The sequence below is a fragment of the Cloeon dipterum genome, chromosome 1 (genome assembly GCF_949628265.1).
Source record: "Cloeon dipterum chromosome 1, ieCloDipt1.1, whole genome shotgun sequence".
Taxonomy (NCBI): domain Eukaryota; kingdom Metazoa; phylum Arthropoda; class Insecta; order Ephemeroptera; family Baetidae; genus Cloeon; species Cloeon dipterum.
Genome location: NC_088786.1, coordinates 875,528 through 897,218, shown reverse-complemented (window position 1 = coordinate 897,218; position 21,691 = coordinate 875,528). Strand labels below are relative to the sequence as shown.

Below are 21,691 nucleotides of genomic sequence, written 5' to 3'. Positions count from 1 at the left end.
TAACAAATCTTGCGTGAATTAAATTCCAGAATCAAAATTTAACGAATTAAATTATTGGGGACCAGTAGAGTTTTGTAGCGAATACTTGTTCACATTGAATTCCAAGGAGCATGTTTGACACAAAAGGAATAAACTTCTATTATTACATACATAATATCAACAATATTCAGACAACCAGAATTGTTCATTACTGTATCACATTGACTTTTTCACAGATCTCAACTGAACACTGTGACAATTTTGGCAACCAACTTACGACCGAATCCAGCACGTGTGAAATTCGAACCACGACAGAAGGACAAACATTTTCCCCAAAAATTCATCTGATTTGCATAGTCAAGGTCATTGAGTTAAATTTGCTTAATATGATATTTCAAAAAACTCAGCGGTGATCTGATCATCTGATAAAATGCTACAAATTGACCAGTTGAATAAACCCTTAGTTATTGAAGCCACCAACAGATGGCGCAACCAAAGACTTTCTTAAAAATTTGGTTTTAAGCGGTTTTAAGGCATTTCCGCTGCGATTTCAGACTCAATCTAGCTATTTTGCTTTTTTTAATTAATTTGCTTTTTTTGACGTGCTGAAAACCAAACTCGGTTCAGCCGTTCGCCGCAGAAACGTTGGAAAATATTTTTTTTATTTCAAAAAATAGTTTTTCACGATTCTACGGCGATTGGCAGAACCGATTTTGGTTTTCAGCACGTCAAAAAATAGCAAATTAATTAAAAAAAAGCAAAATAGCTAGATTGAGTCTGAAATCGCAGCGGAAGTGTCTTAAAAGCGAAAGTCTACGGTGGCGCCATCTGTTGGCGGCTTCGAACACTTAGGGTTTATGCAACTGGTGAATTGCAAAAATGTGCATAAACGAATTAATGTCAAAAAATCACTGCGTGTAGCTGCGTGGCACGGAAGTAAACAAGAAATAAACGCGAGACACGCGTCGATGCAAGAGTGAAAGAATTCGAGTCGGCCGGACTTGGTTCTTTGTCGGCCATCACTTCTTGGTGGAGATGCCGATCCAGCGGGCGGCTTTTGTGCACTTGAGGACGACCTCCTCCTGCACGAGCGAGAAGGCGGTGGCGATGAGCACGAGGCCGACGAGCAGGTAGGCGCAGCACACGACCAGCTGGATCTGGCCGCCGTCCGGGTTGGCCGCCCGCTGGAACGACTTGCCAGGCACCAGATCGCCGAAGCCGATCGTGGACAGCGTGATGAAGCAGAAGTAGGCGCCGTCGAGCAGCGACCAGTCCTCCCAGGCGGCGAACACCGTCGCGCCCAGGCAGATGTAGCCGCTGAGGATGACCAGCACCAGCGTCACCGGCACTCGCCGCCGCTTGTTGTTGCTCTCCGCCTCGCACGATGACGACGACGACCTCCTCTCGGAGCTGTTGTCGCTCGAACACGCCGACCCCGGTGCGGGCAGCTCCATCGAGCACGACTGTCGCTGCTGCAGACTCGACATCGTCGTCGATGGCACCGACGCCGGCGGCGAACACTGGATCAACGGCTGCTTCGTCGGCGTGTTCGCGTTCCGCTCCAACGAACTGCCAAAAACAACGTTATCATTTTTTTTAATAATTTTAATTTGCACGAGTTCTCAACAATTTGCGGAATTTAATGTAATATATTTTAAAATCCACCAGATTTTGTGGTCAATCAATTTATCTGAGAACGTGTGAAGGTCGATTTGAAAAGAATTAGTCAAGCATTAAAAGAAAAAGAAAGAATTTGAGGCATTCGAAAGAATTTGAGGGATTTACTTCAAGCATTCCCCTCATTTTGGTGACCCCGCGACGTGATGCACGGAAGTTTGCCCATACTCGCGGAAATTCAGGAAATTTGAGATGAGAAGATGACATTCCTCACGCGCCTGAGATACCGCTGGAAATTCCAACGCAGCCCAGCAACTTCAGATATTTCTACAATTCTCTGAGATAACTTTTATGTGGTAAAATTTATATTTCGAATGCCTCAAATTTGGACCCGTCAATCCGGGTCAGTCAATTACAATTGGGCTCACAGATTATATATTCTCAATTACAGGGACGAGCGAATGAAATGTTATTGAGCGAAATTATTCACAACGTCTGCGGCGTGAGTATATATCTCACGCTAAAGAGAAGTATAGTAAAATGTCCCTAACACTAAGGAAAGGTTCACAGCTCAGGGAAAAGGTGGAGAAGAGTGCCACCTATTGGCAGGCACTACAGAACCATATCTGTTCGCGGCTTCGAACTCTAAGTAAGGGCATGCAACTGGTGAATTTCCAGCAAATATCACCTAATTCACCCTAAGTGTTCGAAGCCGCCAACAGATGGCGCCACTGTAGACTTTCGATTTTAATGCATTTTCGCTGCGATTTCAGACTCAATCTAGTTACTGCATGTGCATTCTTCAATTAATTTGCTATTTTTTGACGTGCTGAAAACCAAAATCGGTTCAGTCAATCACCGTAGAATCGTGAAACACTATTTTTTGAAATAAAAAAATCTTTTCCAACGTTTCTACGGCGAATGGCTGAACCGATTTTGGTTATCAGCACGTCGAAAAAAAGCAAATTAATTGAAGAATGCAAAATTAGCTAGATTATTGAGACTGAAATCGCAGCGAAAATGCCTTAAAACCGCTCAAAACAAAATTTTTTAAGAAAGTCTGTGGTTGCGCCATCTGTTGGCGGCTTCGAAGTTCGAACACTACGGGTTTATGCAACTGGTCAATTTTAAATTAATATGATGGAGATATTGTGGTAAGAAATGAGTTAAACATTTTCTGATATAGTGACCTTGATTGGCGACTCAAATTTTGTATCACCTGTGGTATCTAGAGGCGGAGTCCAAGCAGTCTTCGTCGTCCAGGGCAGTGTGGTCGGTGTGGCGGAGTTCGTGCAGCATTTTGTGCGAAGCGGCCGACTCAGCGGCCTGCGCGGCCGTGTACTCTGCGCACTCGACCAGCAGCTGCCTCACGTCCTGGGCCAGCAGCTTGGGCTTGAGAGGCGTGAGTCTCGGCGGAGGCGGCGGAGGCCGCTTCTTGAACTGCTCCGGGGGCGGAATGGTCACGATGGCGGTCGGCGAGACGCCCTCCTCGGCGGTGCACTGCGCATTCCCCACGTGCCGACACGGCGTATGTCTGCGCCTCCTGGACGCGCTCCTGCCGCGCTGCAGGCTGCAACACACGTGCGAGTAGGCGAACTGGATCGTGTTGGCCAGCAAATGGCCCAGGTTGGACAGGCACAGCAGCATCAGCGGCACTCCGAACACGGCGTAGATTATCGTCAGGATCTTGCCGGCCGGAGTCTTTGGTGCCAGATTTCCGTAACCTAATTAAAAAAAATTTAAAGTGGAATGATAGTGATTTTTTTTTATTAAAAAAAAAAAATGAAATTTCATGTAAAGTTAACCCTAACCGACCTATATTTTCCATGTACTTCTGACCAAAAGTGCCCCAAAATCCAATTTTTCGAATTTTACCGGTTACGCCCTCTTTTTTTAGCATAGGAAATTAATTACTTCCGGGGTGAGAAAAATTATGAAAATTTAATTGTGAGAAGATAAAAAATAGTGCCTTTGAGTCTTGAAAGAAATTTTTTATTTTTTCAAAAATTGCAGATTTTCAAATGGGGTCTGTGTTTGGCTTCATTAAAATTCACCTGTTCATATTAGCGTTAAATAATGACTAAATTCAGAAAGCTGATTAAATTTCCAGTTTTTCCCGTCTCAGCAAAATTTTCTCAAATTTACCATTTTTGAAAAAAATCGTCTGAAAATTTCAGCTGGCCATTAAAGAACGTTTAATTTTTTTGGGAAAAATCAAAATACCCAAAATTAAGTTATTTATTCAAGAATTATCTCAGAAAAAATGTTTCTTTCATTTTAATAATTTTAATGATTTTCAGAGGCAAACTCGGACCCTTATGGCCATCAGAGACTGCGTATAATATAAATAAATTTGTTATTGATTTTCAAGGACAGATTCATTGGTTACCATGTGCGAAAATTTCAAATTTTTCTGATAATGAAAACGTAATTAAAAAGATAATTGAGTTGCGCGCCGGCCACCTTCTGTAATGCAACCAGAAGCGACGGCGTGAAACGCCCCCCTCTGTTGGCCAGCAGCGCTGGGCGCTGACCAATCAGATTGTTTTTGCCAATTTTCTCCGAAATTTACAGTGCTGCACTATGTTTTCTCACATGATTTGGAATCCTCTCATCGAGATCTATCGGACAGCCAGAGTCTTTTTTTGGGGGAAATGCGGAATTTTAGAGAAAATCGCGATTACACAATTCCGTTGAAAATTCTCCATTTAAAACAATGCTAAGTTTGAGGCCGATTTTCTCGAAAATTTACAGTGCTGCCTATATGTATTTTTTTAAATGTACATGATTTTTAGGACCCAATCTGTATGTGTGTTAAAGGATTTTGCGGGGAAATTCACTATCATTCCTCTTTAAACCGTGCGTGCTTATAAAATATCAAACCAAACAAGGAACACGAGTTTGAGCTAGAGCGATCACTTACTTATTCCAGAGGACATTCCCTCAAAGAGACAAAGTAAAAAAATCTAACGCTGCAAAAGTGAATCTGAAGGAAAATCAGGCAGGAAAATAAATTATATTATGTGTTTGTCAATTATTTCACAATTAATGACCTGTCAAAAGGTGAAAAAAGTGAGAAAGGGCATCACTTCCAACATGCACCGTGTTAAGACTTAACTCTTTGAAGAGCAAAGCCAAAGGGGCCCGTATAATGCCTCTAGCCGCGGCTCTATTAATATTCCAATAGCTGCCTAGTGCGCGTTTGAAAAAAAAACGCTAAAAAAATAATTTCTTTTGACAACGAGGATGAAGCCTGGTTTTAATAACATTGAACAAAAAAATCATGTCAGCAAAATTAAAAAAATTAAATTTACGAACCGATTGTAGTGATGACGGTGACGGAGTACAAGAGAGCACCGCTGAAGGACCACTGCCTCTCAGAGTCTAAAAGATCTTTTCCGTCGTAACCCTCGAGCTTGGCAGCCGCCACGACGTTAGTTTCGAACCGTCTCAGCTGTTCATGCACGAGTTGCGTCCAATTTTGTTCGTACAGCACGTTTAACCGCTCTGCAAGACGAACAAATTTAATATTAAATATTCAACTCGTTATCGGGGCAGCTGTAACAAAACACGCACACTTCCTTCTCACAAAACTATTTAAATATGTGCGACACTACGTTTCTCTCTTTAATGTTACTTAATTTATTATTTATATTTATTTGCATTACACAGCGCGGTAGAGGAGAAAAAGAAAAGCTCCTCTATTTCTCTCCGCGCGTGTATACTAAATGAGTCGAAATACAAAATTCAAATTAACAATTAAAAGAAACATATTTATAGTGTATACATTTCGCAATGATTGTGTTGCAAGCAAAAGTGTGCGTGTTTCACTACATAGAAGCTCTGAAATTGAAAAATTCATCATTATTATAAATTTTGTTAGCATAAACACAAGTTCTGAGCTTACTTGTTGTTAGATTAATTATTAATTGACCAGTGGCATAAACCTTTAGTTATTGAAGCCGCCAACAGATGGCGCAACCACAGACTTTCTTAAAAAATTTTGGTTTTAAGCGGGCTTAAGGCATTTTTGCTGCGATTTCAGACTCCATTTAGCTATTTTGCTTTTTTTTTGTAATTAATTTCCTTTTTTTTGACGTGCTGAAAACCAAAATCGGTTCAGCCATTCGCCGTGGAAACGTTGCAAAAGATTTTTGTATTTCAAAAAATAGTTTTTCACGATTCTACGGCGATTGGCTGAACCGATTTTGGTTTTCAGAACGTCAAAAAATAGCAAATTAATTGAAGAATGCAAAATAGCTAGATTGAGTCTGAAATCGCAGCGGAAGTGCCTTAAAATCTAAAGTCTACGGTGGCGCCATCTGTTGGCGGCTTCGAACACTTAGGGTTTATGCAACTGCTGAATTGACTAAGTAAGTTTGTAAATACACCCGGATTGAAATTCCAGAAGCCTGCTTAATTTCTGTACTGCAGTGTATTGTAAAAATACAAAAACAAACGCGTACGCTGCTCGAGTGAAGAGGTATAGGCAACCGGCGTGACTCCGGTGATGAGAAAAAAGGTGGCCACCGCATTCGATAGGAGTTAATTCGAGCTATATAATTGCCAAGCACACAAAAGTTAAAAAAAATCACTAGCACAGGAATAATATTTGAATATCCGAATAGTTTTCTAACTGCGCGTCTCAGCATTTTTCTCAGAAATATTTCACAGCTGCAAAAAGAAGATAAACATCAGGCAAGCAAGTGACGCGAGCAGGGATAGTGTAATGACACAAGAAAATAAACACACCTTGTGGGCGCGCGCGCGTTGAAAAAAAATTGTATAGTTATTAGCGAGCAACAACCTCTCTTCTCTTCGCAATAACGCAGAGCAGAAACAAAAGCTTAGTTAGTTATTTCGGCAGAACGCGAAACACACACGCGTCTCTATTTCCATCTCACAAAATTTATTGAGAGAAAGAGAGAGAGAGAGAGATCAAGTCGCGGGGAGGAATATCGTAAAAAGTGTTTACACGCGTGTTTCTCTCGGGAGGCGGCGAGCGAGAGACACGAGCGTACTGCTTGCAGGCGAAAAGTGGGTCTGCAGCCGCGTGTTATTTTGTTGAGTTCCGCGTGGACGCCGCCAAATGCGCTTTTGCATTTCCTGCGCAACGACGACGCCACCGTTCGTTCTCCGCGCGGCCGGCGCAGCACGTGTGCGTGTCTTTGCGTCATCGGCGGCCGGGTCCACCACGCACGCACGCTGCCCGACCAGACCCCATACAAATCAACATTCGGACATCTGAAAGTTTTATTTCTGACACTTTTTACTTTTTATTTCTGACACCTACCGCTCATCGGCTTCATTTTAAAAAAAAGTCTGCTTCTCTGCACCAAAGTGACGACGTGGCGCGCGCGGGCATATTCCAGATCGAACGCCGCCGCGCCTTCTTTATGGTTATTACCTTCTTGTCAACTCATGTTCGCATTTCATTATGAAATCGTGCTCCCTGATAATTATACCGGTGAAGAGGGTGTTTTCGTCGAAAAAGAAGACATTTTGTGACGGCTTTTTGACCCCAGCTAGACGGTTGCTCAGCTCTAGACGTTTCTTTATGCAAACTGACCATGCAATAAAATCAAATTTCCTAATAACATTATAGCCATATAAAACACGGGAAAATTAAGACTAGGAATTTTAATAAACATAAATTTTAGTTTGCTCTTTTGAACTGACGACGAATCAATGAAATTTTCGTTTGTTTTTATTGTCCCTTAAAGCAATGAACTAATGTAAGGGCAGATTTTTTGGTTTAATTTGATTACCAACCAACGCACGTGTTGTTGGAGAAAGAGCACGGCGAAAAAAGAAATGTTTTTTCAACTGCTGCGAATTTTATTTTTATTTTGTTGAAACTAGCTTGAAATATGTCACGATCACATTGTTCAAAATATCCGCTCGAATTTTTAGTAGAAATCATTACATACATAAACGGATAATATTATTTCCTTGTTGCGAAGGAACGGGAATAAATTATAACGTCGATCTGTTTTTAACAAATTCCTCGATTTCTGGTTTCTTCGATAGTGTGGCGCCTCCTCGCCACTACTTTCCTAATAACTTCTTTGCATTTAACCTGTATCGCCAGGTGGCAGTACCAAGGTGCAGCACCCTTACTGCACCTTCTACCCCACTGCACCTTAAGCCTCGCACCATTGCGAGAAAATTATATAAAACTATTTCATATAAGACCCGCACCATGGGGTAAGGTAATGATTGTTAATATTCGAATGTTATGTTTTTATTGTAAATGTGATTTTTGTTTATTAATGTAATAATTTCACAGTCTTGATTACTAATACTTCTTGAATAAAGACGAATAATTGCACTACCAAAAGACGCATTTCTGTCACGGCTCCAGCGCACCCACAATACGTAGAATAATCACATAATATAAGATTGTACTCGTCAAGATTATAATTTGTTTTCACTGTTTCTCGTTCCTTGATTTAAATTGCCTTAACGACCATTTTTGAATCCAACTTAGGGATAGATTAACCATCTTTTGGCAGGGAAGATTATTATTGAGTTCCTGAATTTATATTTTCACGAGAAAATCCCCGGCACGTAACTCGACTAATCCGCCGGCCGCCGCGCCGCATATTTAGTCTCCCCTTGTGAGTGAGGTTTCCGATTTCCGAGCTTAACAGAGCCAGGCGTTGTAAGTACAGTATATATATATATACATATGTGTACGCGGGTGTGTGTGAGTGTAATATTCTCTTTACATGCTTAATTAAGTCGGCGGCGGGCCCATCAACTAGGCAGGGGCGGCTCAATGGATGCAATATAACTGCAACCAGCGCGCAGCCAAAGAGCTTCTTAGGGAATTAATAAGGCGCGCACAGACAGATTTTAAATTGCGCACACAGGCCCAGAGGAAGAGCAGTCGAGCTCTTGATTAGCGCGTTCGTCTCGCGTGGCGTCTTTTCATGAAAAGATGCTGCCGCCGGAAACTTTAGCGCGCTGCCCCACCGCAGTTTGTTTGCTCCAAAGTAAACTCGCTTTTTGCTGTGCGATTGCAGCCTTCCTGTGTGTGGATCGATTATTTTTGCTATTCAAAAGTCACATTTCATAAAGGAGATTCAAAACATGCAGTTTTGGAACACCACTACCGGCTATATTAATAAAAAAGCAGCCGAACACTAAATTTTATTACTCAGAAGCAAAATATTTTACCGTTTGAACCAACCCAAATAATCAGCTCAAAAATTACAGAATAATGTTAAGGTCAATCTTAAAATATTTTGGTATTATAATATTAAAAACTCTCTTTCAAATCAATGTGGATAAAAAAATAATTGTTCTCAATCTGTAGGGGTAGGGTCTTCGAATTCCTTTTCCGCTCGAATATGTACACCGCCAAGGACCGCAAACAACAATAACAAACACATTTCATATTATGTGAATGTATTGTAAGATACACATATTTCCGAGTTTGCTCGCGTGTGCACTCAACTGGACTGTTTATGAATTCACTTGTTATGCCCCCCAATTAAAATTGATCGATATTTTATTAATTAATAGCGATAAATGTGGATAAATTTATCCATGCGTTAAATTATTTTGCATTTTTAAGGGTTGAGCATGTTAGTTTATTTAAAGTATAAGCTAAAACGTGTGGAAAAAAATGTGGAAAATCTTAATTATCCATGTTTTGCTGTTCTTTAGATTTACAAACCAAACCGGGATTGATCTTGCAGGCGTCATCTTTTTTCAAAATTGTAATTACGGAGATAACACAGGTTGCAAACAGTTAAAACTAAACTTTAATAATTTTATCGGGGGTGGGGGTGGGTGGGGGGTCACGTACCTGTAATTTGCCAGAGTTCCTTCAGGCAGTCGTCCCTGTACCTCTTGATGTTTCCCCTCTGCTGCAACTCAAACTCAGCCTCTAGGTTTTCGAACATGAGCGCACCAAGGAGCACGTAGCCGACGACGATGGCGAAGAGGCCGAGGTTGGAGAAAAGGTGACCGAAGAAGACCCTGACGCATCTGCAGACCCTGGAGGAGGTGCAGCCAGTAGACGGCTGCTTTTTGCCGTGCCGCTGTTGTTGCTGGCACGAACGCTGGCTGCTCGAGGAGGCCATCGGGAGCGCGACTAGCACACACGCCACCTCCACTCGCCGCGGCGAGCATGACTCGGCGGCGGCGTCGGCAGCGCTGCCGCCAATACGCGCACGATTGATCGCGCTGATATTTATTTTTCGCCGCGCACCTACCGCCACACCGCGCTGCATGATTCTTAACAAAATACAATTCAAGTTCAAGTTCAAGTTAATCTTTATTCATTAAAACCGACATAATTATAATGGTTTTTTGAATTGTTGTCAACAACAGAGTACATATCATAAATAAAAAAATCATTCACAATTGCCATTCACACAACAAATATTCATGCAAGTCATAAAAAAGATATGCAATCACTTAGTAGTTTTTTCATCACTTTCACAAATTCACAATTTCTTTTTTTTTTGACCAAGCAATCCCTGAATCAAACATTTAATTTAATTAATTTATCTATCTTCAATTCAATTAATTTTATAGTTTAGTTTTAGTTTAGTTTTAGCTTTTTATTTTGATTAAGTCAATATTTACAGGGTTGACTTATTAAAATACGTCAATCTTATGCTAACCTACATTACATACTAACATACTAATATTAACTATATTATAAAATCACAGGCAAAATATTCAGACATATCGTAGAATTGGTATTTCCATACAATGGCTTTTATGGCTTTAAGAAATGTTTGGTCTTCCTCAATCAGTTTTATCTCTACCGGTAAATTGTTAAAAATTCTAGGGATCATAAATTGATGGACTCTGGTTTGAAATGTTTAGGGAGCACGCTTCTACATGTAAGTCACTGGGAGAGAGATTAGTAGCCGCACGCCTGGTACGTGGGCCAATGGAGGGTTGGTCTCGCGCCAGGGTGAATTTATTCCTATATTTGACCAAATATTTCATGCACTCCAGAATATACAATGAATAAACAGTAAGAATTTCATATTTTGTAAAAAGTGGACGGCATATGAGTCCAGTGCGGTGTTTTTCCGCCAGTATCTCATGCCAGCCATGGCTCGCACAATCCTTTTTTGCGCCACAAAGACATTTTTGAGAGATGGTGACCCGCCCCAAATAATGATCGAGTACAAGATGTGGCTCTGTGCGTAAGCAAAGTAAACCTGTCTTAGTATGCTTTTCGTCACTTTTTCTCTTAACATTGTGAACAAATAGGTAACACTTCGGAGTTTATTGCTAACGGCATCACATTTTGATCATTCCAATTTAGCGTGTCTGAGATTAACACTCCTAATAGTTTACCTTTACAATCTACATCAACTGGTAGTTCATTGATTTTAATGTTGGGGTTTATCACATTTTTCATTTGTGGCACGTGTATTTGTAACAGTTTTGTCTTATTTGCGTTTAGGCTAAGGTGATTGATTCTTGTATATTCAACAATTTGACTGTTTACAGCTATCGATTTATTATTGACCTCGTCATTATTGGGTCCTTTGACCATTACGCTAGTGTCCGCAAATAAGCACAGTGCAGCAATCACTACATGTAATTCTAAGTCATTCGTGTATATGTTGAAGCCGGTGAGTCCCACTGTGGTACCTTGGGGTATACCCATTTGAGACGTCTCCCACGTGGAGTTAATGTTACGATACGTGTTACTTAAAGGGTCTAGTTCCCTAAGCTGTACGAACTGTTCTCGGTTTAAGAGGAAACTTTTTAGCCAGTTTAGTGAATTGTTACAAAGTCCGTAATTTTTCAGTTTTTGCAAGAGAAGTTGGGGGTACAATGTCCCGAAGGCATTTGACAAGTCGTACAAGATTACGTTAGGCAGGCCTGCCGAACATAAACAAATACTGCTGCATTAGGCCTCGCCGATTTTAGAGTCTTTTGAACCGTTTTATGACAGAGGGTCCAGGTGAAAGGTTTCGCACAAGATAAGTTGTTGGTCCGGCTACTTGCGCGAGTGAAATCTCCGCTGTGCCTGCAGAAATGCGGCGTAAAATTGATATTTTTCGTGGCGCTCCACCGGCCTCCATCTTTCCGCCTGCTCCTGTCTGCCCCTGTTGTGGCCGGGGCGCAGAAAATCAACGACTAGAGAAGAAAATTGAGACAGTGCTCCGCGACCTACAGCTTCTCAAGGACAGAGTCGGCCTTCAGACGGACACAATAAGGACTTATAGCCAAGCGCTTCAAGATGGCCGTCCACTGACTGCACAGGCCTCGGGAATCTCCCCGACCGGCGTCGCAAAAATTCACTTTATCACAGGCAATCTTTTCACTGATGTCCCTCAAGGTGCAGCAATGGGACACTGCGTAGGTGCCGACTTTGCGATGTCAGCTGGTCTAGCTATCACTTTTAAAGAGCGCTTCGGTTACCAAGACTACTTGAGGTCACTCGGTCTTCGACCCGGTGAAGTCACTTCGATCATCTGTGACCAAGAGGACAGGACTGTCTTCTATCTGGTCACGAAACCAAGGTCAGCCCGCTGCCGCCCCCGCCTAGAGGACTTCCGCAAGGCCGTCTTCGCCCTGGCCGAGAGATGCAACAAGTCCAACGTGCCGACGATCGCTATACCGAAAATCGGCGCAGGACTAGACCGTCTCTACTGGCCATGGGTGGTAAGCGTGCTGGAGGACGCGTTTGCTGGCAGCGAAACAGACATCCTTATCTTCACCGAACCCAACGAGAGAAGGGTTATGCGGAGAAGAGTGGCCCCCAGTTGGTGTTCCTCAGGGAACAGTGCTTGGACCTCTTGGTTTTACAATGTATGAGAATGATCTTTCACTGGAATCCGTTGCTTGCAGCCTTGCTCTCTACGCTGATGACCTGTCAATAACCACCAGAGCAGCAACCTACGAAAGCGTAAACCAACTGACAAACGAAGTGAACGACAAAGTTTGCCAATTCGCTAAGGCCAATGGCTTAAGGTTGAATGCTGAAAAAACCAAGATTCTTCAAGTACACACAGCACAAACAAGGAAGATTTTGCAGCCAGAAGTGTACATCGGTGAAAAAAGGGTCGAAGTAGCATCCCAAAGCAAGGTACTCGGAGTAATTCTCTCCGACACAATGAACTGGAAGGAACAGTGCGACCAAGTATGTGCTAAACTCCGGAGTGCTACTTTCCTTTTTGTAAAAATGCAAGATAGAGTAACAGATAAAATTATGCGGCAAGTCTACTTTGCGCACGTTCAGAGTCACATCCTCTACTCTTTGATTGTCTGGGGAGCATCAACCCATCTGAGTGACGTACTCGTCTCACAAAAGAGGATATTGAGGACGATGGCAAAGAAGAGAAGAAAACGTAGACCAGGCCAAGAAATTGAATCCTGCCGTCCACTGTTTCGTCAATTAGAAATTCTGCCTGTTTTTTCCCTTTATGTCCTCGAGTGCGCAAAATACGTCCGAAAGCACCCAGAAAAAATCTTGCGAACGAGTGATGTCGCAGAAGTGAATACTCGCATAACACGCAGCATGAATGCTGACCAGCAGGAACTCGTAGTGCCCTCTACCTCGATGATCCTGTGCTCACAAAGCCCTGAAGTGATGATACCAAGAGTATATAATAAATTACCAAAGCAAATTCGACAAATTGGGAATTACAACAATTTTGTAAATACAACAAAGAAACTTTTGATTACCCACTGCTTTTATGACAGATTTGAATACTTTAATTGTAATTTTAGTGATTTTAGTTTATAGTAAACACTTGACATATTCTAAATGGCAACTGTAAATATTTTACCATAACAGAATAAAATTTTTTTGAATTTGAATTTGAATTTGAATTTGGCGTGGCGGCGCCTCAAAACCCGCCCAAGCACAGGACGCCGCAGTGGAGGGTGGACAAGCTGGGCGCAGGATGGACAGCGAGACGACTTCGGGGGCCACCACGCTTCCTGCGTCCAGCCCCACCCTTGCGGCCGTAGATTCAGGTGAGCTCATTCCTGTTTCTCCTCTGACCACTTTCGCGGTCAAGGAACTCGTTGATGCTCGCTCTGATGGCTCTCCTCCTGCAAACAGCCCTGCCAAAACTGACGACGGGAAGGCTGGCAACCAAAAGAAGTCCCCTCTCGACCGCTTCATGGACGACATCGAGAAGCGCTACAACAACCTGTTGTTGTCGCCACAGGCTGACCCCGTGCTGAAGTCCACGAGGGCCCCTTCCCCTTCCCCTGGGCGAGACAGTGCCACTAAAGCTGTCAACATTACAGTCGTCGCGGCGGGTGGACCAGCTGGCCGCGGCACCGAGACCTGTCAGGCGACTGGGGTTCTATCTCTTTCCGCGGCTGGCCCCACCCAAGGGCACTCATCAGGTGAGCCAGTTCCTTTTTCTCAATCACCTGAGGTACTCTATGCTAACGGTGCCCAAATACGTATTGCTACTGATGGGGCCCCCGTTTCCAGTGCCGGCTTTCTAAATGACGAGATTGCTGCTTGCCGAACGCCGAATGACTCCGCATCAAACAACAGTGATGTGCAGCCCGACATGTCTAAGCATAAGAAAACGCAAATTGAACCTGACGCGGCCCCAAGCCCAGCACTGACAAGAAATAGGAAGAAGAAGCAGCAGCCTACAGTTAAAGACACTAAGACATCCTCAGCACGAAAAAACGAGAGCAAGAGAGAAGACAACAAACTAAAGTAGACAGTGACGTGAGTGATAAAACATTCGTAAAGGTAAAACAGAACTCTAGAGACCCAATTAATCTCAACATACTGAGTTTAAACGTGCAGGGACTGAAAAATCCAGACAAATTCAATTTTTTCATGACATTTGTAAGCCAAATTAAACCCCAACCCCATATTATAGCGATCTCAGAGCATTGGCTCGATAAATACGAGGTTCTCAAATTTAAACTAAAGGGCTACAAAAACATGGCATGCTACGGAAGAATAAAACGAGAAAGGGGAGGAGTATTATTACTAGTCAATGAAATATTGAACTGTAAAATTAAAAATGTTAAAACAAGCTCAAAGGAATTCCTCTTCGAAATATGCGGCGTCAAAATGGAAATCAATGACATAGTTGTGCATGTATTCTCAATCTACAGACCGTCAAATCCTGATTCAAATTCAAAAATTGGCCAGTTTTTTGTGCACCTTGAAAACACAATTGAAAAATATAGATGCAAGGGCGAAATTCTTATTGCGGGAGATCTTAACATCGATTATTTGCGTCGGGAAAAAAATTCAATTCAACTGGAAAACATCCTCCATAGCTACGACACCGTCGTTATAAACGCTGGAAAAGTAACTAGGCCCAATGAAAATCCCAATTCAGGCTCCCTAATAGACTATGTAATAGCAAGCCCGCTTCTTGTCGATCCGGGAAATTTCCAAATAGTAAACCTATCTTTCTCTGATCATATGGCAATCTCGGCAAATTTGAAAATCGAAGCTAGCATTTGTAAGGATATATTTATCCACGCGAGGAAATATTCAGACCACAAATTAAATAAATTGATTGACATGTTAGAATCTGAGAACTGGCATGATGTATATGCAGTTAAAACTGCCGACGAAAAATGCGAATCATTCGTAACACTGTTAGTCAAGTATTTTGAGCTATGCTTCCCTATTACCCGTGCCTTAAAACGAGCGAACAAACTAAATAAAGCAGAGTTATCTGATCACACCCGCCTGCAACAAGCCGAACTTAGAGACCTCGCGGATGAAATTCAATCAGAGCGTAATCCTGAAAGCAAAGACAAGCTTAGAAAGGCGTACAAAAATCTAAAAAATTATGTCTCGTATTGCATTAACAATGACATTAAAAAATTTAATGATCAGAAAATAGCACGAGCCGAAAATAAATCACGGACAGCCTGGAATATTATAAATGAAATGTGTTGCACTAAAAGCGTTGACAGAATTGACAATGTCATTATTGGAGGAGCGAAGATCGTAGATAAAAAAATAATAGCTAATAAGTTAAACCAAAACTTTGTAGTTCCTGTCCCTCCGAATCCAAATCATGAATATGTCCATCCCCCAGTTCAAATTTGTGATAAATTCTTTCTAGCCTCAACAAGTGAGGCAGAAATTTACGCAATCATACAAAAACTCCAAACTAAAAAATCTCATGGCTGGGACGGTATCTCGGTGGAAATCCTAAAAAAATCGCTCTCCAAATTGTAGTTCCTCTTTGTCATGTGATTAATGCCTCCCTTAACTCTGGTAAATTTCCAAAGAACATGAAGTTGTCAAAGATTATTCCGGTTTTTAAAAAAGGCTCTAAGACTGACATTCAAAATTATAGACCAATAGCAGTCACTTCGTCTATTTCAAAAACATTTGAAAAAGTCTATTTAGCACGACTTGAGAACCATCTAATGCGAAATAATTTAATTTCTGCTGAACAGCATGGTTTCCAGAAAGGTAAAAGCACAAATTCTGCGTTGTTCGAATTTATCAACCTAGTTACCTGTTCAATGGAGGCTAAAGAGCGAGTCAATGTGATCCTGTACGATTTTAGTAACGCATTTGGCACCCTATATCCTCAGCTTTTGTTAAAAAAACTTGAAATGTATGGTTTGAATGAAACTGCCATTAGCTGGCTACAAAGTTTCATGTTGGATCGTGAACAATATGTCGAGCTAAAAGAGATTGATGGAAATCATCTCAAAACGATAAATTCAAGTGTTTTAAAATCTAGTATGGGTATACCGCAGGGCACCACGCTTGGCCCAAACTGCTTCACCAATTATGTGAATGATTTTCCACTTCAGATAGTGATCGCAACACTAATAATGTTTGCTGATGATTCTACTGTAATAATTCGCGGTGCTAATTGTATAGACGTCAATTCGAAATCATTACAGGCCAACGAGGAAATTGTAAACTATGCTGATTTAAACTTCCTAACGCTAAACGGGAAGAAAACTAAAATGGTCCAAATGCATACCACCCAAACAAAAAATATTATTCAGCCAGTGATTATAGTGAATGGTGAAAAAGTGGACGTTGTGAAATCCAGTAAACTGCTGGGAGTGTATATAAACGAAAATCTAAACTGGGAAGAACAATGTAACAGTGTCGCGGCCAAACTGCGTAGTGTAACCTACCTGTTCACAATGCTATATGGCAAAGTGTCTAAGACGGCTTTAAAACAGGTGTACGCGGCCTAGTCACATTCTGTACTCAATCGTGATATGGGGAGGCTCCTGCCACATGAAAACCGTGTTCACTGCCCAAAAAAGAGTGATTCGGGCCATGTGCGGCAAGTATTATGGGAGGAGCAACAGACCCTTAGAATCCTGTCGTGACCTCTTTCGTGAGCTTAATATCATGACAGTTTATTCCTTGTACATCCATGAATGTATGAAATTCCTCAAAAAGTACCCCGCAGAATTTCCAAAATGTAGAGACGTTCCACATGTAGGCGGTATACCCACTCGCAGAAAAGAAAATAACGCATGTTACAATGACCTGTACGTTAAACCATGTAATTTGAAACAGGCGGTGCAAAACCCAGCGAGCATGATACCGAGACTCTTCAACGCGCTTCCAAGTTCAATTAAGTTAATTGATGATAGCAAAGAGTTTATCTCCAATGTCAAGCAGCTGGTTTTGCACCACCAATTCTATGACCTGGACGAATTTTTCTGTCTGTAATTATTATTTTTTATGTCTGTGATATTATGTTTAACAGCCCAAAAAGGCTACACCTGACTTATTTTAAGAGCCACCCCTGTAAATATTTGGCTTAACAAAATAAAAGAATATCTGAATCTGAATCTGAATCTGTTAATTTTATCTCTCGCGTCTATGGATGAATAAATAGTGGTAACAAAATCATATAGAGCTATGTAACTGTGCTCCTGCTCTTTCTAAACCCATGTTGGTTTTCACTAAGCAAGTTATTTACAGAGAGGAAATTTTCAAGGCGTGCAAGGAATACCTTTTCAAAGATTTTTGAGATAGATGACTGTAGCCTCGCTCAAGGTGTTAATAGAGCGAATAAATTACACAGCAGATTTGAGTTTGAGTTCGGGGTGCACTGGAAGGACTGGCGAACAAAGGAGAGAAGAAAGCAACTCACCGTGTGTGTGTGGGCGCCCAGCGCGGCAGTTTCGGCAGGCCAGGCCCGAGGGGTGTGCGGACGGCACGGCTCTCCCTCTCTTCCTTTGTGCGGAGATATGAACTCTCGCTACTCTCTCAGCGGGTGTCTTTAGAATATTTCTTTCTGATTCTGATAACTCTCTTTTGGGCGATTAACTTTCCTCGCCTGAATGGGAAAGCACTTTTACTTTAAATTGGCCGTCCTGTGAGACTTCAGCACTAGTCTTCCACGCATTAAATGGGAAAACACATTTACGTTAAACTTATCAATTTCGTTTAATTTCAAATTTGAGCAGAATGGAGATATAATGGCAGGACAGAAACGAACGAATTAGAGTTTACAAACTTTGGAAAAATGGTTTATTTCACACAAACTATTCGAGCGATACAGCATTGTTTTAGGAATATGCAGAACTAGACAAAATGACAAATGGCAATTATGGAAAGGGTTGTAGACAATTATTGAAATAAAATACTGAGGTAGGCACTTTGGAATATTAATGTGTTTGAGTGTGATATGAATTCTCGGAACAGACGGAACTTAACGGAAAATCAACGGAAATTTCTGAATTACTTAAAATACGTCGAGTATTCTAATGTTTGTGGAAGAAACTTGACGCCTGACTTGTTGGGTCAAAATGGCAATAAAACTTGGGTAATATGACGCGAATGACTTGTCGGAGGGGACTAATCGAAATGTGAGTGTACTTACAAGAGAACAAGGAAGATAATGGATTCCATGTGTGTCCCGGTTGTCAGCGAATTAGGGTGGGAATGCAGCACTGAGGGGTGCTCAGCGCCCAAGTTGGCTGGTGTTCGGTTTCTCAAAATGACAGATTTATGTCACGGCCAATATACATGTCACGGGGTGACGAGAGAAACAACCTGCTGCTTCGTGTAGCGGGTGTGGAACAAGAGCCCCGAGGCGTCGGGATCCCCCCTCTTTATACCCAAGTCCCGCCCGTGTGCACGCGTGTCTAGACATGACGCTCCATAACTCAGGCGGGTTTTTGACGTTTTGGTCCATTTGCTACTTGTTTTTTTGTCTATGATTGCGACATCAACGCCTCTTTTCGGAGGGGGACGACTGACATGATTTAATGGGAGGTGGCCCTCGCCACCTTGAAATGACCCGCTCTTCATCATGTCTGACAGCTACGATGGCGTCGAGAGGGGTCGTTGTCCGTGCCCGATGGCACGTGCAGCGATGCACCTCTGTCAGCCGCGTCGCTTGCTCGCTTTTAGGCAATCGCTCTTGTATCTACTCGGTTGGCTCGGCTCCGTGAGTGAGCGATCACAAGATTGATTTTAGTAATTCGCAAGTTGTGGCTGGCAAAAGTGACGTCACGCTATGTGCATGATTTAACTGGTATAAAAATGGACCTTCCCTCACGGGCGCTATGAGTATGCACGCAAACAGGGGGGCTGGAGCAAAAGGGGGGCTGGTGCTTGCAAGAGCATAAAGTGAATTATAAAAATGTAGCTCATGCAGTGAGTCTACAATGACGTTATCGATATTGGTCTGTAATTCGCTGGATCATCTTTTTCCCCTTTTTTAAAAACTGGTATAATTTTGGACAGTTTCATATTTTCGGGGAATTTTCCTTGGTGGAAAGACACATTTATGAGATGTGATAGCGGGTTAATTACAAATAACGCAATTCGTTTTAGGACGTTGACGGATATGCCGTCCCAACCAGCAGAGTATTTTGTTGCTAAGTTCATGAGAACGCTATAGACTTCAGCAGGACTAGTAGGAATTAATTCAAATTTGTAGTGTAGTTGGGGTTTTGTCATGGGATATTGGCTAGTGTCAGTGTTCTGAGACGGTTTGTTAACCACAAATTTTTTGTTGAGTGTGTTTGCAATTAATCTCGTGTCTTTAGTCTTATAGGAGCCTACATTCAGTGATTCGATTTTGTGTTCATAAAATGCTGTTTGCACTGTGTTTTTAACAATTTTCCAAGCAGCTTTGCTCTTGTTTGCCGAGTTTACTATCGTTTTGTCATTTTTCTGTCTTATTTCTGAGTTTATACAGAAGCTTAGATACTTCTTTAGGGACTTATATTTACTTTTTAGAATGTTTTTTTGTGAAATATCAGTCACACATTTGATAGATTCATTTAGTTCCCTCAGCTCAGTTTTTATCAGTCTGGTTGAATGAGACAATTCAATTTTGTCGAGTTGGTTTGCTCTGATGATACATTTCCTTACAGGAAAGGATATTTCAAAGTAATTGATTAATGTTCTCATGAATGAGTTACAAATATCATCTATGTCTCTTTTTTCGTAAATGCACTGCCACGATTCTTTTTGTAAGAGTCTTTCAAAGCGGCCCCAGTTTTCCTCCTTGAAAACTCTTTTAAATACAAATGTATCAACTTTTTTTGTTACTGGAATTGCTAGTTTGGCGAAAACCGTTTTGTGATCAGAAAAATGGGTGTTTAGTATTTCATATTGACTGTTTTCAGCCATGTTGAAAAATAAGTGGTCGATAAGGGTCCCTCGGACTAAATTACTCGGTTTTCTCGTCGCGCCTGTGTGATTTACAAGGCTCAGATCAAACGACTTGCAAATTTGAATGAGTTTGTGTGATTGGTGATTAGTAGATGCCATTAAATCTGTAAGATCAATGTTTAAGTCTCCCGCGAGCAGGAAGTTTCCACTCCCTCGGTTTTGTTCTAATAATTCTTGTAAATTTTCAAAAAAAGACTCAATATTTGAGTTAGCATTAGGATTGCTTGGTCTGTACATTGCTACAATGGCTATTGGAGAACTATCTAGGCAGATCAAGCTGCCACAGACCTCAAAGACTAAATTGATAGATTTTAACTTGATTGGCTTATCATTACAGATTATGTTTTCACTTAACAAGATCATGACTCCTCCCCTCTTTTTTGCCCTGGCGTAGTGTGATATTAGTTTGTAGCCTTGTAATTTGAATATATTGATTTCGTGTTTGTCTAGAAAGTGCTCACATATAATGATTATATCTGGCTTGGGCATTAGGTTGTTAACGAAGTCGCAGAACATGTTATAGTTTGTACCATCATGCAGTCCATACGCGTTTAGAGAGAGGATTCTTAAGTCCTTAAAATCACACTTATAGTTGTTCTCACTAATGGCAGGAAAGTTATTTGACTCACTCTTATCAGTAACTTGATTTGATTGTTGTCCTTTTTGTCTCTGTTTTTTGTAGGCACTGTTGAGGCGGCGGCTTTTTTCTGAGATCTTGTTCTCAAGGTGGAGCCGTCTGTCTTTACTGGTTCTGGCGCGTGGGCTTCGCAGACATCCTTCTCATCAATGGTAATGTCGTCGCCATCCTCATCGTGATCGGGCTTCAAGCTATTAAGCTGTCGTCTTGGCATCTGCGTCTTTTTCCTCGCCATGTTAGCTGCATCACTGGAAATTTTTGCAGCATCAACAGGGGCATCAACAGGCATATCTTTAGCTGCAAGTGCCTCCGGTGTTTTTAAACAGGTCTCACCTGATGTTTGCCCTGGGGTGGGGCCAGTCGCGGAAGGAGATGGAACCCAAGCCACCTTACAGGTCTCCGTGCCGCGACCAGCTGTACCACCCGCCGAGGTGACTATAGATGTGATGGCTTTTGTGGCACCATCTCGCCGGGGGGCGTTTGGGGGGTGTGGCTGTGTCTTGGCGATTACCGCGTCAACTTGGGCCAATTTGCTCCGCACGTCGTTAATCCTCCTCTCGATTGTCGAGATTTTGGGACTCGACACCTGTTTGCTGGGGGACGAGGAAATTTTTTCAGAAGAGGTGACTGGTTCTTTGGCCTCAGGGTTGGCCATGTAAGAAACTGAGTTACGCTCACCTCGCTCGTCGGCCGCCGGAGGTCTGAGCACGGGGTTGGGGGCGGCCCCCTTCGTCGTCTCGGATGGCTCGATGAACTCGATGTCCTCCACCCCGTGCTCAGTGAATCCCTCCTTCCACGCGGCGGGTTGCTCCTGGACGGCCTCAGGGTTGCCGTCAAGGTCGGGG

The 21,691-nt window shown here is 42.2% G+C and overlaps 1 protein-coding gene across 1 annotated transcript; it reads right to left on the bottom strand.

Annotated features, from left to right (window-relative positions):
* Positions 1–717: 717 nt before the first annotated feature.
* LOC135948364 (potassium channel subfamily K member 18-like) lies at positions 718–9,706 on the bottom strand. The gene is made up of 4 exons (XM_065497592.1): positions 9,413–9,706; positions 4,915–5,103; positions 2,816–3,320; positions 718–1,548 (listed from the first exon to the last, which is right to left on the bottom strand). Exons 1-4 carry the CDS (start codon positions 9,687–9,689, stop codon positions 999–1,001), a joined length of 1,521 nt encoding a protein of 506 aa, XP_065353664.1. The 5' UTR covers positions 9,690–9,706; the 3' UTR covers positions 718–998.
* Between the last annotated feature and the right edge of the window lie 11,985 nt (positions 9,707–21,691).

Bases quoted from the DNA above. Each gene is read 5' to 3' on its own strand.
- LOC135948364 (XM_065497592.1), bottom strand. From the start codon at position 9,689: ATGGCCTCCTCGAGCAGCCAGCGTTCGTGCCAGCAACAACAGCGGCAC. The intron at 3,321-4,914 runs GTTCGTAAATTT...TTTTTTAATTAG, and splicing joins CACCGTCATCACTACAATCG to GTTACGGAAATCTGGCACCA. The intron at 1,549-2,815 runs GTGATACAAAAT...TGTTTTTGGCAG, and splicing joins TCCGCCTCTAGATACCACAG to TTCGTTGGAGCGGAACGCGA.